General features: G+C 41.9%; 1 protein-coding gene across 1 annotated transcript; it reads left to right on the plus strand.

Moving 5' to 3' along the window:
• The first annotated feature begins 678 nt into the window (after nt 1-678).
• On the plus strand, nt 679-12075 carry LOC119020672 (RNA-binding motif, single-stranded-interacting protein 2-like). Its single transcript, XM_037100169.1, has 2 exons — nt 679-847; nt 11908-12075. The coding sequence occupies exons 1-2, from the start codon at nt 776-778 to the stop codon at nt 12073-12075; spliced, it is 240 nt and encodes a 79-aa protein (XP_036956064.1). The 5' UTR covers nt 679-775.
• Nucleotides 12076-18248: the final 6173 nt, after the last annotated feature.

The raw sequence follows: 18248 nt of genomic DNA on the forward strand, positions 1-18248 counted from the left end.
TGGGTCGGGCATCACAGTCATCTCCTGGATCCAAACACTTTTTCAAATACTATAATTTGTCTCAGATATGTTGTCAGTGCAACTTGTTGTTCTGTTCTGTACATGGGACATCTATTGCATTTGTGTCCATCCTGGCGCTTCCTGAGGTTTCTTCAATCTTTTCCCCCCAGGTTATACGTGTTTTTTTTGTTTTTTTGTTTTTTTTTTCTCAACATGGGAAGTTTTTCCTCACTCAAATCGAAGGTCTAAGGACAGACGGTGTCGTTTCACTGTACAGCTTGTAAAAATACCCACGGAGTCAATGAGATTGTGATATTAGGCTGCATAAATAAGAACTATTTGATTTGATGTTGAAGTGAAGTGAGGTCAAGGAGTGAGTTAAGACCTCCCCACCCCAGGCAAAAAAAAAACATGGTTCACCATAACCTGATTTTTTTTATGAGGGTTTTGTCCTCGGTCACAGTTTTCAGAAGCTCCTCTCCACCTTATTCTTCCACACAGTCGTCCCCCCTCCGGGGTGGGAGAAATAACAGTGGGCGGTGAGGGAAGTCGAGCTAATCCCCCCCCCCCCCCCCCTTCTCCTCGGACCCCCCTTGGAGCCGTGTGAGGGCCCCCTGAAGTGGCCCGGGGGCCAGCGGTGGGGGCCCCTGTCCTGCCGCAGCAGCAGCACCACTCGCAGTCAAGCAGCGGGACTCCAGGCTCTCACTTCCCCAGCTGCTGACGTCAGCTGGCAGCCTGGGCTGAGCTCGCCGCTCCGGACATAGCGCCGAGAAAAATGCTGCTCTCCGTACCGCCAAGGGCAGGAATCAACCCATACAACGGCTACAACAACAGAAACAGCAAAAAGGTAAAGGCTTTCGGGCTTTTCTCTCATTCTCGCCTCGTTGTTCGCCCTGCAGGGCAGCGCGCCCGCGTCCGTCGCGACCAGTAAACCCAGAGGCTTGTGACAGTGAGCTGCAGTGTCCTTGAGAAGCGAAACGTTCTGGATTTAAGTTGGGACTTGGTGGAGTGGAAATACGGCTTATGGAGCAGCCGGGTCCGCCGTGTGTGTGAGTGTGTAAGTGTGTGTGTGTGTGTGTGTGTGTGTGTGTAGGTGGGAGATTTTCCTGCCGCTCGGTCCTGTCATGTTGTCCGCCTGCTGCTTTTTTATTCGGTAGTGTGTGTAGCGGCGCAGTGAGGATGTCGACGCGGCTCCGCTCACTCATTTTGGAGAAGTCGACTGTGGGAGAGCAACTTTTACGGGGCTGTAGTAGTGAGAGGGCTGCCGTGCAGTGCCGTGCCGTGCCGTGCCGTGTCGGGATAGCTGGATGTGTTTGTGGAAGTGGGGGTAGGGTGAGAGGCAGAGAGAGCTCGGGGTGGTGGTGGTGGTGGTGGGGGCATGGAACAAAATGAATCCCGCTCTCTCGCCCGTCAGCTCCGGACTTTCGTATCTGTTGCTAAAATCAGCTCGTCGTTGTCTCCGCTGCCGCCTCAAGTTTACAAAGTTTTTTTTTTCCCCCTTCTTTTTTTCTTTCTTTTTTTTTTCTCTTTTCCTCGTTTCCCATCTGAAAGCGGAATATGCCCCACCCCTCGAAAAATCCCACCAGACCATGATGACTACATTCCCAGAATTATGAATCGCGCTCTCGTGGTTGACATTGTCACCTTTTGTAACCCGCACGTGAGACATGTATACTCAGCACACAATACAAAGATCTTAAAGCGTCAGGAAACATATTGAAGATCCCAAATTAGAAAAGAAAAATGCTTAAAAGCTCAATCATTAAGGTCACTGATCTGTCTGTTTCCTAAAATCCTTTTTTTTTTTTTTTCCATTTCTTGTTGTTGTTGCATGTGTCATGTGTCATCTCTCTGCGGGCCATGCTGGCTGTAGTGATGGTAAAAGGCTCTTTCATTATACATGGAGATATTAGCTTGTGATTCCACAGCAGCTCCTCCCGCAGCGCTGCTCTGTGCGCCTGATCTCTAAACGGCTTTGTGAAAATGTATATTGACATATTGTCTTTCTGCGATCTCGGGCACCGCCTGGCTGCTCATCCTCCCACATCTGATGTCAACACCAGTGTCTGCCTAAGGAAAACAGCAGGGGATTGTTTGTTTTACACTCACACTCATGCTCACCCAATTTGCAGTTTATTCTACTGGCCTCACATTGCGTCTGTGCCGAATATGCATGTATTAGTAGGTTGGACCTCATTTTGTTAAGGATGAGGAGAATGCTTGACAAACAGTTGCTTCCAGAACTGTCAAAGCAAACCCTTTTCAGCTCACCAGGGACCAATAGAAGACGATGACTGTCACTTTCTGAAAAAAAAAAGAAAAAAAAAAGAAGAAGTTCACTGGATGAGCATCCAGGACAGAAGACTTGTGTGTCAGCACTCGTGGTTTTTGTTGATCCCTGTAATCTCTGACCAGATGGATAATAAGTGTATAATAGTGTGGAGAAAGTGGCCATTGAGTGTTTGATGAAGACGCAGTGATTAGATGTGTTTGGATAAGATTCGTAAAATAGCGTCATTATGGCCAGGCTTTGCTAGATCGAGCTTTTGAAATGTCAAGATTACTTGTACGGTATATGAGAATACAGCTTTGTGCTTTGGACTGATTACCAGCAAAGCATTTTCGGAACTGTGATGCGTGTTTTTAGCTTTGTTGAATAATCAAGAAAGTAATGGTCAGAAAATAGAATAAATGAAGACGTTGATTGTCGGTTATGTCACGAATGAGGCCTGAGTTACTGATCTTTTTTTTTTAAATGAAAGAAAAAGTTAGATGAGAAGATTGATGAAACTATCGTGACTGTATGCTGGATATGTATCTGACATCGTCACAGGGTGTGCTGGGGCCATTAAGACCTTTCAGAATGACTCGCTTGACTGTCATAATTTGTCACAATTTACCATTATGTGTAATGTTGGTGGCAGGTCTTGAAAAGCGGTCCACTGGTCGGGTTTCTTTTACACTGTTGGACACATTGTGGACGGTTTAAACCAAAATCAAAATCAATGCAGCAGAACCAGAGATATCCGCTTTTCTCATGTACATTACCCACAATGCAACTTAGCCACTGGGTGACATCACTGGGAGTAATTTATCCAATTACATGCCGCTTCTTTTGGAGACACAAAAGGCTTTATACCACTTTCTTTTCTGTTACATATGCAGGAGAACTCCCCAAGAACTATAAACTGTGCTTTTTCTAGTCTGATAATTCGTCATTCGAATAGACTGATTAAAAAAAAAAAAAAGATGAACTGATAAAGCTGAACACGTATTATAAAGTAAGATAAACTTTATTGATCCTCGGCAGATGACATGGAAATCGAGTGTCACAGCGCCAGAACTTTGATTTAAAAACCTACAATATATACAGAAAAAATGGATAGGATGGATGGTGCTGTAAATACTGTTAAGCCCTTTAATTTGACTATATGAATTTGGAACATCGACTTCATAAAAATGTAGCGTGATATAATTAAAGAGGTAGTCTTTGTAGTCTTGTCCTTCTGTTGTTTCATTGGTCCCAAGCGTCTTTATTCAGTGGGGCAAAAGTTCACGGCAGTGTCAAGTTCCTGTGTTGGGATTCCTGCCGTTTTCCTCCTCCCACCTGCACCTCCTCCTCATTCTCTTTATCTCTCCTGTCATACCTGAGATGCGCGGGTACACAAAATAAAAGTCTAATCGCAAAATAAACATGCAGAGGGGTGAGAAAGGCGCTCTTTGTGTGTCGTGCGGTGATCGTCGAGCCCAACGTCTCGGAGGTGTTTGGTTTCTGTTGTGCTTTAAGCCAGCTGCTCCTCCCCTGACTCAGCACCTCATTTCCTCCCTCAAATAAATAGAATTAATGTCCTCAAATCAAATTTGGTAGGTTTCCGTGTAAAGCTTCCTGGATGGAAAAATAACAGGAGGCGGCTTGTCGCCTCCTTAAGGTATCAAGCGACCTCTCTCAGTGCCTCGTCGAGTGGCTTGTTTGGGTTCTTGTCAATCAGATTTTTGTTCTCTTCTTGGCGGGAGTTCCTTTCAACAGTCGTCAACTTTTGTGATTTAAGGAATTGGGTGCTCTGCTGGATCAAAACACCAGTAGATATGCATATTGATTGAAGAAAAACATCAACCAGAGCATCATATTTCCAGAGTTCATTAAAAAAAAAAAAAAAGGCTCAGACAAGACAGAATAGCACATGTGAAGTCTCCCATGAGTGATTTCACACTTTCACTTTCCACAAGTTTTCACGCGTCAACACTGTTTCCTAATTCTTGCCTCGTGCTAGGGCTGAATGATTTGACCAAAACCTCATACACCAATAAAGACAGTTTTATATCCAGACCAGAATGCCACTCAGTAGAGTGCATACCTCCACCATGACCCAGCAGTCACCTTCAGGTCAATCAAGCCTGATCCATTATCTGTAAACATACATTTACACTCACCAAATCTAGGATCCACATCAAATTTTACTCACACAAAGATACCAGACACCTGAATACAATTGATTTCTGCAATAATCCCTTAGAAATGAACTGTAATGTCAAAAAAGCGCCCCCTTTCTGGCAGTATTAAACAAAGTGAGAAAAAAGTCCTGGATCCATCCCTTCATCCAGAGCCGCAAGAAAATTTAGCGCGGTCTCTTCATCCTTCATAAACATATTATTTTATTATTTTCTCATTTGATATTATTTTCTCAATTGAAAATAACTGTGCAACAAACTTCCAAATTTTTTTCCCAAACAACAGACGTTTGTTAAAAAACTTACTCATACAAACAAAAAAGACATTCAGGAAAGAAAAGATTTTGGCCCTGTGACATAGAGTTGAAAAAAAAAAATGCCACACACACTCTGATCTTTGAATAAACAGGAGCATTCAACAACAGTCTGGCTGGTAAAGCAGTCTCATCATGTGGCTTATTAACATTGATTTGGTTTTCTACGTTTGCAACCGGCCAACAAAACGACAAACAACAACAAAAGTCCAGAAATATTTTATTTTACATTATGTTATAATAGTATAAATTAAAGTACATAGAAATATAGTATTAGAAGTATATAATAGAGTAATAGACAACATCGAAAAGTTCCCTTAATAATGAATGATAGATAAAAACGTGAGTACTTTCAGATTACTCCAGATCATGACTACATACGATAATGGATTCATATTTTAACTAGAACCGCTGACCTCCACAGTTTGTAAAATCTGATTGGGTACAACATTGACAATTTCTCTTTAGCTTGCCTGCTTTGATTAAACAAATAGTGCACTGCTAAACTGTCCAATCACAGGGGTGTATTTGGAGTGTGCAGTGACTTCTCACTCGCCTCTGAAAACCGGAGGTAAGAGCATTTTAAAGGCGTAAGTGAACAGCAATGACATTGCATTTATTAATGCATCGTTTTATCACTGAGGTTAATTTTATTTATACGTTACTCGAGAAAGAAAAATAGACTCTCATTTGTGAAGACAGCTTTAGCTGAAACATTGCCGACCTCCCCTGTGTGGAAGACCTGTCAGGATCACACAAATAATGTAGTGACAGTGAATACAGATGTGAAGTTATTGTTAATCAGCAGTCACACACACACGTGATGTCACTGTTATGCGCCACCATGATGTCCCTGCCGTAAATCTATAATACAGTTTCAATTTCATGAAACAGCAGTTGAATGCCACGTCTTAGTTTCTGTTTTACCTTTGTCTTTAACTGTAGCGTAACAGTTGTTATTCAGTTTCACCTGATAAAACACAGAATCATCATGAGGAAATTAAGTGAATTGAAATAAGTGCTGGCAAAATACCTGCCAACATATATCCCCTCTTGTTCCTTTTTCTGTTTAAATACAGTATTACCAATATTTGTTTCCATAAATATGTCTGAATGTTAGCGAGCCATTGTCCCGTCTCAGAAGTCATCAGTCGAGTAAAGATGTCGGGCTCAAGTGGCCTTCAATCGAATCAGCGAGGGGATTTTTCCAAACAACTCCTGATTGTGTCTGTTTTTTCCCAGCAGCATCCGCGTAACTTTGATCAGAAAATAACTAAATGTTCAGTATGATTTATTACTGTGGCAACGGTCTGTCGGACTGGATTCAAGTCTGTGCAAGTGCACTTTCACATATCGCGCTGACATGAGCTGAAACCAGCCTAAGTCTGGGAGGTAGGGAATGAATCCAAATGCATATGTGTTATATTTTCAAATGCTCGCTTTGTCATTTAGGAGCAGAAATTCAAACTCAGAACTGAAATAATTACAGCATTAATGAGGTGACTGCAAAACACTGAAATCACGTCAAATTTGCTTTTAAATGCATATTTCCAACAATTCGACAGCACATTATATTCACAGGTTATTGGTGTTAACTGTGTTACTTTTGTGTGTTCTGCTGCAGTTAGTCTATCCTCACTGAACTCTCCTGTACAGCTACCTTTGTCCCTCTGGCCCTCCGCCAGGTATATGTTTATCCGTCTCTTTGTTTAATGTGTCAGATGTTTTGGATTGCTCCCCAGCCTCAGTGCCAAGCGCATGAAGCAGCCAAGGTGAACAGGTAGAGAGGGAGACAGAGTCCTTGGAGAAAGCACAGCTGTCAGAAATCCGACGCCAAGTGCTGCAGTGATGCCAGACACTCGGTGTGCCTCACATTTTGTTAGATCTCTGGCTGAGCTGAGGGCCAGTGTTTGCAGGTATCCGTTACCAAGCTCCCCCAGCTCCAGCCACCTGACCCGGCTTGAAAGCCGCGCATGCATGCGCGTTTGCGTCAGGTTGTGATCGACGACGTTAAGAGTGGAGACGGTTTGGTGATTAATAGGGGCGTATGAGTAGACGGAGGAAGGAGGAGGGTTAGAGACAGAAAGGAAGGAGGGTTCAGGTGCGAGTCTGGACGTGAGTTTGATGTCACTGTCACCTGGTTGGAATGCAGCGCTCTTCCTTCAAATGGCCGTGTGATAAGATCAGCAGCAGACAGAGGACTTCCTGCATGCCACAATACTGCAGCTACCGCTTTTACGAGACGCAGTCCTCACCTAACCCTCGGCTGATATATAAAGACTGATTAATATTTTTCCATAGATATCTGATGTTCTCATCAAGGTTACGTAACTTTCTTTGTGTGGCATTGTTGTTTGTTTGGTGTAGTGTGGCAATTTAATGTGCAGATTATTTTATTTATTTATTTATTTAAAATTTTTTGGCCTTTGCATGGCTTTATTTATTGATGGGACAGCTTTAGAGATGGATAAGAAACAGGGTGAGAGAGGTGATACGCAACAAAGGACAGAGCCTCTGCACTTGGGACGCCCACTCTTCCAACTGAGCTAATCGGCGCCCATCTGCAGTTTATTTTAACAATGAATCGGTAAATTGCGCAGTCAATGAAATGTGAAAAACTACCAAAATGATCTCTTCAAGCTGCTTCTGTTGTCCAACCAATAGTCCAAAACCCAAAGATTCTTAATTGACTATCATAAATGACCAGCTAATCCTCACATTTCAGAAGCTAGAACTGTCAAGTATTTGTTATTTTTCCTAGAAAAATGACTAAAACAATGAATCTATTAACAAAATGATTGCCATTTAATTTTCTATTAACTCTCTAATCGATAAATGGATTTATAGTTGCAGACTAACATTGGCAAAACAGGAAATGATTTAAAATCAAATATCCTCCAAGATGTTTGTTGATGCCTCAGAGTTGCAGTAAGTAAACAGAAGATATCTCTTGTTGTCCTCGTTGTTGCTGAAGTGGAGCTGGTGCAGAGCGGAATCTCTGCAGCGTAACTCTATACAAGCTGGAAGCTGCGTCCTCATTCAGCCGGGCTATAAATCTGTGTGTAAGCATGTAAGTCGGTCAGACAGTCATGTCTCTTTCCTGCCTGAGGAGAAGACAGGCTCTCTGGTGGGGATCAGGCAGGCAGGAAAGTCACGGGAAGGCGGGCGGACCCCCAACAGCCAGGAAATCCGTGGAATTCTGTGGGTCAAACTGGGGTCGACTGGAGAAGCCCCACAGGCAGAGACGGAGATAAAAACAGCAGTGGAGGGACACTAAAAAGAGGGCCGGACATCTGCATGGTTTTCTCATTATTTTAATTTCAGCATAAAATGAAAATGTACATTTCTGATGTTTTGAGAGATTAAAGTCCGTCAACAGCGTGCAGTGTTCGAGAGAGACACTTCCTGCCAGCTTCAGACTATCGATGTAAGTTTACATCAAGGTGGAGGAAATTGTTTTATTTATAGGATGGTCTTGATTTTTATCTTTGGTTTCGCTCTAAAAATATCCTGTGATATTTTTGGGCTATTTGTTATGAGTTTAGAGCTGCTCTGCAAAGGAGGACAAATGCCACACTGAAACAAGTCATCAGAATTTTTTCAACACTGCTCAGGCGTCCCAGATGGATCAGCAGTGATTTTACACATTACATACAATACATTTAGAATTTAAGCATGGAACTGTTTCTGTTGGGAGCTTTGCGTGTTGTTATGAAGTCTCATCAAAAACACATTTATTGCTTTCTGAGGATCACATTTCATTGGCCTGAGGGTCACGTCAGTGGTAGGAAATACCTGAATGTGATGCCTGTACTATTTATCAAGATTAGGAAGTCCTTAATTAACTGTCATTAGAACATACAATTAATGGAACAGTTCAGGTTTTTCTTACTTCTAAAAGTTGTCTGGAGCATTTATCAGAGCCATTGTCTCGCTCTCTATCTTTATGCCACTGTAGCTTGAATCTCTTGGAGAGACATCACCTTGGCTCCACCATTTTTCCCAGATTTTTCACGTACACATCAAGCGCATAAGGACGAGGAATTACACTTGAAATATAACGAGTTCAGTTTGTGATGATTATATTGATGATATTTTAAATCCTGCTGCGACCCACTTCTTTGGCAGAAGGTTACAAATCATCATGCGTGATCATTTGTGGACAGAATGAGTGTAAACTGAACCATATAGAATTTGAATCTAAGACTTAAAAGTTTAAAGTGGTTTTGTAGATGTACAGTGTAATGAAGGCACCAGCAATTGTGTGTGAGAGTGTTATGTGCATATCTGAGCATTTGTTCTCCAATTACTAAGAAATGAGATGTAGTGGGAAAGTTTCCACAGTAAGGGTCCAAAATAATTAAAGATCTCATGCAGCTCTTAAAGGTTTTTTACAATCAAGCATGCTATGTCGGTGTACACATCACCTGTGTGTGTGTGTGTGTGTGTGTGTGTATTGTAATGGTTGCAGACTGCTGATTTAAGGGGTTTTGTTGCGGTGATTTGCAGTCTGGAGCTTGATTTGGGGCTTGGCACTCTGTTTAAGACTGTGAATGAGATTGTACTCCTCTGCTGTCCAGTTCCTTCATTCACAGATTAGCTGCAACCAAAAAAGGTTTTCATCATGAACAACACTGTAACGAGATGAATAAATCCGTGCTGTACATTCAGGCTTGTGCTGTATTTGTTTGTTTAATTGCAAAATTTCCATCTTGATTTCTCCCGTTTCAAGCAAGAACAAGAACATAAACTTGACGTCGTCCAAGTAGACTAATCGTTAAAGATGCAAGATTTGAATACAGCAAATACAGACAAAAACCCCAAATATAAATTACATACTTAATATTAATGATGATATTAGATATGAATGATTAATGCTTAAATATGGCTAAACATGACCAGGAGCGTAATTGGAAATGTCTTGAATGTGAGGTTCAGGCCTGTGTGTGTGTGTGTGTACTTCCTGCCTCGAACGCCTTTTGACTCGTGGACTGTGTAAATATCCCTGGAATGAAGGAGATGAAAAGAAAGAACACGCCCGCCTCTTGTCTTTGTTTTACTGTGAGCAGGTCAAGTCTCCATCTCACCCAACATGAAGCAAACTTTTCAGGTTTCCTCAGCGGCAGACGAAGACAGGATTATCTTTAGAGAACTGAGCCTGTTGTTGAAGCGGCTGCCGTGCTGCTGGCAAAACAGAGGTCAGAGGGGCTGTCTGAGAGGGGCTCCGTGCCTTATGGATGGTGCCTAATTAGCGGGATTGGTCGGTGTTGCTGGTGGTCCTGGTGTGACTGTTTGCTTCCTGCTGGGCTTTTCCTAAACACCAGCAGTCTGATCAGTGACCCTCTCCTCTCTCCTCGAATTAACCCATTGTCCTCTTGTCGCCTCCCAAAACAAGACTCCCCCAGCCACACGGCTCTGAGCTCCGGCAGAAAGCGAATCTGTTCTAACTCCCTCAAGCGCAACACTGAGTTAAAACATTTGGCCGTGGGATAAATGTGGTATAAGTAATTTATGTTACAGCAAAAACGGACACACAACATTTGCCCCGTTCTGGACGGCCTAGTCGGCACTTGAGTGTTGCTATTTTTTGCCTGAGTCTTTTTTGGAAACCAGCCAGGGGGATCTATTCCTAGAAAGAGAGATGTCTGTTTTTTATGTTTTTCTTGACAGGCAAAAGTGATAATGAAACCGCATTTATCCCAATAAAAATATTCCACTGGATGGTTACACAATCCTTTGTTTGATTTCTCCAGGGAGGGCCACAATCCCACAGTGAGATGATGCACTGGTTGTTGTGCAATGGTCTTTCATGTTCCCGGTGGTGAGTCATCAACGAGTTGACTGCTGTAGTTTATGACTAGTGCTCACCGGCGAAGATTAATGACACAAAACAAGCCAACATGAGAAACTGAGAAGTAAGCTGAGTTGTGGTTGAGGTGGACGTCAGATCCATTACAGATGGGCACAACATGAGTATGTTACCATGCGTTGTGATGTAGTAATGAGCTCCTGCTGTGCTGTTGTTACTCATTCTTTGAATTCTCCCTGTTTCTGCTTTGTTTTTTTAAACGGACTTTGACTGTAATGTGGACCGAGCTGAACCCAGCTTTCGCCTCGTCCCACCCGGGATCTTGTTAACTGTTAACCCTAGATGTCCGCTTTAGACAAGAAGTGCGTCTCAAAGACGGACTTCAGGACGGATTGAAAGGCAAGCTTGCAGAGATGGCCGAGATTCATTTAGAAATGTACGCATTTATGAGCGAGCGTCTAAAGAGAGGAAGAGCTGGAGTATAGATGGTAAACACTGTTTGATTATTTAATTCTGCATCATCGCACTGACTAAACATTCACTTTAGATCTTCGGAGCTTTGGTTTTGAAATGCACCACATGAGTTTTTTTGTGGCTCCAAAAGTAAAAAAAGTAAGTTACCCAACATGGAGAAAGCATAAGAGGCCCCTTTTCCCTATATGGACAAGGCAGCCAAGAGGCCCCGCATTCCCCTCAGAAAGCAGTATTGTTGAGTGTTGACGTGAGGCCTGTAAGATATCATTTTTCGCAGCTCCTACATAATCATCTGTCTCCTGCAGGATTACCCTCAACATCTCCTTTGAGTTTTTCACACTCTTGTGACTGAGCAGTCACTAAAACCAGTGTACCTGTCCAGTGTTTTTCGGGTGTTTGAAACTTTTCAGCATTTTGGCAGTGTCATCTGTTGTGTGTCAATGCTGCAACTGATGATGTTTTCACGATTAATCAGCTAATTGTTAAGTCTATAGTATGTAAAAAGAAATTGTGAAAAATACTCAGCACAATTTCCCAAATCGCAAAGTGACATCCTCAAAATCTCCTTTTGTTCAACTAACAGTCCAAAAGCCAATGACTGTTTGTCCACTTAGATTTATACTTATTATTTATTTTTTTTACATAGATGGCAAAGAAAATTCTTACATTTAAGCAGCTCAAACCAGAAAGTAATTGACATTTTTATTAAAAAAAAAACAAAACAAACTACAAACTAGAAATGAGTTATCAAAATGCTTGGGAGTTAATTGTGTTTGGCTCGTCTTGTCGATGAGTAGACTAATTGTTGCAGCTCTGTTAACGCAGTTAGCTAATGTTGATGTTTCTTTCTTATCCCAGCAGGCCTATGTGTCCTCCGGCCACCAGATGGCGCCCCCCAGTCCCAACACCAACAGTAGTAGCAACAGCAGCGGTGGGGGAGGGGAACAGCTGAGTAAAACTAACCTGTACATCCGCGGCCTTCATCCGGGGACCACGGATCAAGACCTGGTCAAGCTCTGCCAGCCGTGAGTGATTTACAACCTTTTTTCTGATGCAAACTCAAAAACTCAATACTTCCACTTCAGGAATCTCTCTCTTTTTTTTCAAAGGAATAGTGGGACATTTTTTTCCAGAAATATGCCTGTTCGCGTTCTTGCAGAGAGTCAGATAACAAAATGGATATCGTGTTTTATCTTGTTTGTTTAATCCGTTCACATACAGAACAGGGTTTTCATTTAAAAGAAATTGGTGCTGGTCCAAGTGTCCTGGAAGATTTCAATGTCCCGGAGAAATGGGAGAAATTCCGGAGAAACATTATCTGTGTTTTTGGAACAATTGATCAGCAGGTTATATAAAGAATGAGATAATCATTTCTTTTGCGCAGCATCAGCTGCGTCCGTGACTTTAGACTGTATCTCAGAGTCATCGTCGTCATTGTCATTAGACCTGCTTGATATCAGAACATACTTGTTACGGTTTGCTTGTTTGGCCATATTTTATCTCTCTCACTCATCTCTGTTTGCCGTTTTGCTGATAAGGCAGGTTATCCCATTGAATCTGAGAGCATGCTTAATCAGAATGAGGCAACGATTTTAAAAATTTGCTTCATTCATCGCATAGGCTAGCCTACAGAGCCAGTCACGATGTTTGCTCATAATCGCTTCTGGCTAGGAAAAACCCTGCTTCACGTTCTCACACACATAACATTTAGTTGTCTTATTTCAAAGTGTTTACATCTATTTCATCGAGAATGCATGCTTGATGCTTTAACAAATGTTAGATTGGAGAGCTAATTTACCTGTTGGGCCACAGACAGCTGAGACATCATTGATGTGTAGATATCAAAGCAACACAGTACATAAAATAAGCACTGGAACTTCAGATGATTTGGACCACCCTGTTTAACTATGTAACTTTAAAAGTCAGAGTGGTGGCTGAAAACGGTCCCCACAATGCAGCTCAACCAACAGTTGTCAGTTTTTCTAATTTTTTCAAATAGAAGAGTGTGCAAATTTGATTGTAGCCTATTTTATTCTATTAAATATGTCAGAGTTGAAGTAATTACTGGATATCGGACAACCTGACACAGAAACGTGAAATGGGAAATTCATGATTTATTGGAGTTTTACTTGCTCCAACAATTTCTTGACAGACCCCAAACAGCTCACGGGTATTATTTGACAAAATAAAACCACAAATGATGTTTGTGTTGCAGTACAGTCGCAAACTCAATAAGCTGATGAATGACATTAGAAATGTCAGAAGGCAGAATTAATAAAGAGCGCACCGGGCTAACAGTTGCCTCTGCTTCCATTCTTTTGGCTAGCTAAATTAAGCTAAACTGAGCTAATCATGTTTTGGCTGCTTAGTTTGATATGTTCAACTATTCCTATAATCAGCCCCCAAACAGTCGACTACAAATTCAAGAATTTCACAACATTTTAATGATGTAAATTATGCAGGTATATAGGCCAAAGGTAAAATATTACTCTCTGTCAGTTGTTATTCAATCAGACTACAGTCTGACTGTAGCTGGCAGAACATTCCAGTCCACCTTAACTGGAACACGTCTTCTTTAGATGGTTATCTTTGATGCTACATTAAAGACAGAGTCCAGATAACATCTGCTCTGTCTGGAGTGATGCTCTTCATCTGTTGGACACATGCAATTAAATTGTTTAAGGCCATTTGACGTTCAGAAAAAAAGGATTGTTTAGGCAGGAAGGAAGGAAAAGTGGTTTGCGAATAAGGGTGCCGAGCTACCACAGCTATGGTCAGTTCGATCAAGCCTTGACAATCACAGGAACCCAAAAAATTGTCAGGCAAATGGTCGAGCCTTAGAGGGAAGTAGGCTTAAGAAGGAACAAATGGGGGGGAAAGAAGGAGAGAAGGGGCCAGAGAAGGGTACAGCCTGTTGCCTCCTCATGTCCTGATCTAACCTCCCACTTTTTGTGTGGCTGAATTGGCTCAACAGCCGCAAACTAAGGCTTAAACACCCATAGTCAAACAGCCGAGCCTCTGTTACATGTTGGCGTCACACACACACACACACACACGCACACATACACCACACACACGCATACATACCCAGTTAAACAAAAAGCACCCAAACTGGTTTTGGCTGCTGCAGGTCAGGGCTGTGCTGATGTCACAGATGCGATTTGTGAACTTTAGTCATGCATACGTCATTTCCACGGGTCATTCACAGTAACAACACGCCTCCCTGAGCAAGCACTGGCCATAACTAATAAAACCAGACTTGCTAATACTAACACCACAGCCCCTCCCTCAGTAATGTGCATTTCATTCTCCATTTTAACCACTCTGACCCTGCAGCCTCCCTAATCCACAAAGCAAATTTACATGGCTCGTATCTGATAATCGTGTTAATATTTGAGTGAGGGTACACTGCTCACACACACACAGAACAATCAAAGAAAATCCGAAATCTGCGGTTGGTATGTGAAACACAGGGAGTCGGCAGTAAAAGCAGGGGATGGACAGAGAAGTCATTGTGGGGCGGTGGAGAGAGGATGGAGGTTTAGGGGTGGGTAGGAGGGCTGCACTTGAAGGGGAAACTTAAATGAGAAGGAAAAGAGTAGCATGGCCTGCTGGGAAAGAATGTCAGACATATACGGGTCAGAGCTGTCTTTTAAGTCCCTATGGCCTCCACAGTGGTGGGCTGCAGCCCTGCTCCGCTGCAGAGGGGCTGGAGGTAAGCACAGGGTCACACAGTCACTGCCTTCAGACCTTAGAACTCTGCTGGCATCTGTGTGAGGTAAAAACACCAAACGTGGCTTTTGTTTTACTTTGTCATGCTTGCAGTGAAAACTTGGTGTGCAAATAGACTTTTTGAGTCTGTAGGTACAAGCTTCAGATCGGGAGAATCTGAGCCAGCGTGACTGTCACCGTTCTCAACAGACAGAAATCATAATTCGTTTTTACTGTTGTGTCTGTGGCTGCAGCCAATGGTGATTCTCGTTATCGATGAATCTGCTGATTATTTTAACTATTCATTTGTTCATTGTTTAGTCTTTGTACGTGCCAAAATATTACAGAAAATCCCAGTTTCACAGAGCTCGAGGTGACATCTTCAGATTTCTTCTTTTGCTCAGCAGCCAAAAACCTGATGACTCACTAAATGACAAAGAAAATCCGCAAATCCTCACATTTAAGAAGCAGGAACCAGACAACAATGGAAATTTGCTTGATTATCAAAGTTGATGGCAATAAATTATATTTCAGTTGACTACTGTGGCAACTCTAATTGTGTTTTATTACTCAAGACAATTTATATAAGCCACAACAACACTACTACTACTACCAGACAGCCCCTCTGACCTAAGTATTCCAAGGGATCAAAGATAAAATTAGCTAATTTAAATGGTTTAAGTTAAATTGCAAGTTTTGATCTTTTGTAGTAATAATAATAATAATAATAATAATAATAACAACAACAACAACAACAACAACAACAACAACAACAACAACAACAACAACAACAACAATAATAATAATAATAATACATTTCATTTCAGGTCACCCAAGGACACTTTACAGAAACAAAAGAAAACAGCAGTCCAACAAGAAAATTAAGTATACAAATAAAGCATACATAAAACAAATAATAAAAGCAATACTAAACATCAGGGAAAGCAAATTTTAAAATGTGAGTCTTCAGTTGTGATTTAAAAGTAGTTATAGATGTGCATTGGTGCAAACTGTGGGGGACAGCAGTCCACAGAGTGGGGCCAGCCACACTGAAGTCTCTGTAGGGGTGAAGAAGACAGCATAGGTAGGGAGGCGCCAGGCTTTACAAGAGATGCGATGTTGGACTGGGAGCCAGTACAGGTGCTGAAGGGTGGGGGTGAAGTGTTCCCAGGACCGGGTGTGAGTGAATACTCTGGCGGCTGAGTTTTGGACATACTGAAGTTTTTTTAATCTGTGAGTGGGTAAACCGAGGAGAAGGCGGTTGCATCTACATGTAACAAAGGCATGAATGAGTGTTTCTGTGACAAAGTGAGATAGATGTTTTTGGTATGTGAGTCAAAGCAGAGGGTGGAGTCTAAGGTGATACCTACATTTCTAACTTCAGCAACAGAGGACGGGATGAAACCAGGGATGGAGAAGCTCAGATGGGAGATTTTGCTGAGAGCAAATTAGCAAATTTAAATTGTTAAAGTTAAATTGCAGTCATTATCATTTGTAAAGCAGTGACCTGTCATTTGGACCAAATTTTAATTTGATAAGCATTCATATTGGTTATTGTGGTTTTGACAATTTTATTATTTTAAACCATTTGTATAGAAACTTTCCTCCACCAAGGTGGTTATGTTTTTCCCTGTGTCAGTTTGTTTGTTTGTAGGTTGGTTTGTCAGCAGGATTACACAAAAATGTTCATTTGATATTGGATTAGACTTGATTGAATTAAAAGAGGACTGTTTGGCCTTAGTGGAGGTAGTTCACACTCTACTGAGTGACATTCTAGTTTGAATACTGAATTGCTACGAAAATAAGGAAGAATAAACATTAAGTAATGACACATCAAAAACAGTAATGACACATATTTGTCTACTGAGCTTGTTGAGACCAAACATGTGTCTGTTCTCTGCAAAGGTTTCTTCCTGTCAGACTAAATTTAGAAATATGTCTCGAAGGAACTGTCTGTAAAAGGGAAGAAAGCGGCTTAAAAATTTGTCTCATTTGTCTGCGCGCTCGTGTGTGTGTGTGTGTGTAGTACAGGATTGTCCAAAAAGTGCTTTCTGAACTTAATCTCAGTGCAAAGACATCATTCCTGAAACTTCTCATGAGTGAAACCAGCGTCATTGTGCAAGTAGGTTTCACTTAATTTATGCCTGATGTAAGTTCAGAGAAACTTCCTTCATATGTTTGAACCATTGAGCCCCTCACGTATGTTTTCTACAAATGTTTGGACATTTTAAACCGTTTGCTGAAGTGTGTCAAACAACAGATTGACTTTGAAAATGTCTCCACATTTGTTCTCTGAGAACCAAAGAGATGTAGCTAAAATAAATGTTACATTTCAGCAGGACTTGAAGGGGTTAAATGTTAAATCAAGCTTATATATAAAAGGTCATCTGGCTATTTGGCAATGGATGATGAATCATTAATGTCTGCAGCGAGGAAGCTTCCCTTATAATGTCTGTCTTCTTCATGTCATAGCTCACAATTATTAAGATCAGTGGCTGCTGCATGCATTTTAGCAACATAAAGTGAATTGAGCTGTGAGAGATACGCACACATCCAGTTGGATATAAAGCTTGCTCACATCTGAATCTGCTACTGCGTTTGTCTTCTTCTTGAAAGAGATTCATGGCTTTAATATGTGTGTGCTTTCTGAAAACACGAAGGAGATGAGGTCACGGCATTTTTGCATGAATACTTCTCTGGTGTCAGTAATCTGTGCCATGACCGTCTAGTCAGATCTGAGTCATTTGGGCAAATGTCCACTGCAACTAGGTGGGAGCGTAGGACCCAGCGGCACACTGCGATGTGAGGGTGGAAAAACAGAGAGAGGGAGAGGGACGTGGTGGGAAGGAAGGCGAACCGGAGGGGTGAAGCATCAGGTTACAGTGTACATTCCGCCCAGACGCCATGTCGCCCAAACAGAGGAACACCAGCCTCCCTCACTGGCTAAATTCACCAGACAAGGGCAGGTCTATTATACTGTAAAGCTGATGCACCATCTTATAAAGCTGCATTCCATTAGTCTTCACATGTTATGTAACACGTTCACTGCTTTTAAGGTGAATTTCATACCGAGAATTCTCTAGGAAACTGACTGCGTCAATGCATTAATTGATTCTTCTCTTTGATTGTCCTTTATTATTTTTTCTAATGACAAGTGACTTAACAGGTCACGACAGTGGCTTATGTTTCATACACTCCTCTGTGTGTGGATTAAACAAACAGAGTCCCTTTGAAAGTGAATATTTCTATTTGTGAGTCAGACATGGCTACTGACAGCACCTTAAAGCTGTATTTGAACCAAAAATACCCGATAGCGGAGCTGTATTTAGTCGAGAGGTGTGTGTTTGTGCGTGTGTGGTAAAGACAGGCCTGGAACAAATTGTCTTTGGCCCCAGGGTGCTGTCTCCTGTCTGTTCGCAAACAACGCTAAGGAGCAGAGTTACTGTAAAAGGCTCCACCGGCAGACAAAGACAGAAGGGTGGAGGCAGACA

The sequence above is a fragment of the Acanthopagrus latus genome, chromosome 6, assembly GCF_904848185.1.
Source record: "Acanthopagrus latus isolate v.2019 chromosome 6, fAcaLat1.1, whole genome shotgun sequence".
In the NCBI taxonomy this organism is placed as follows: Eukaryota; Metazoa; Chordata; class Actinopteri; order Spariformes; family Sparidae; genus Acanthopagrus; species Acanthopagrus latus.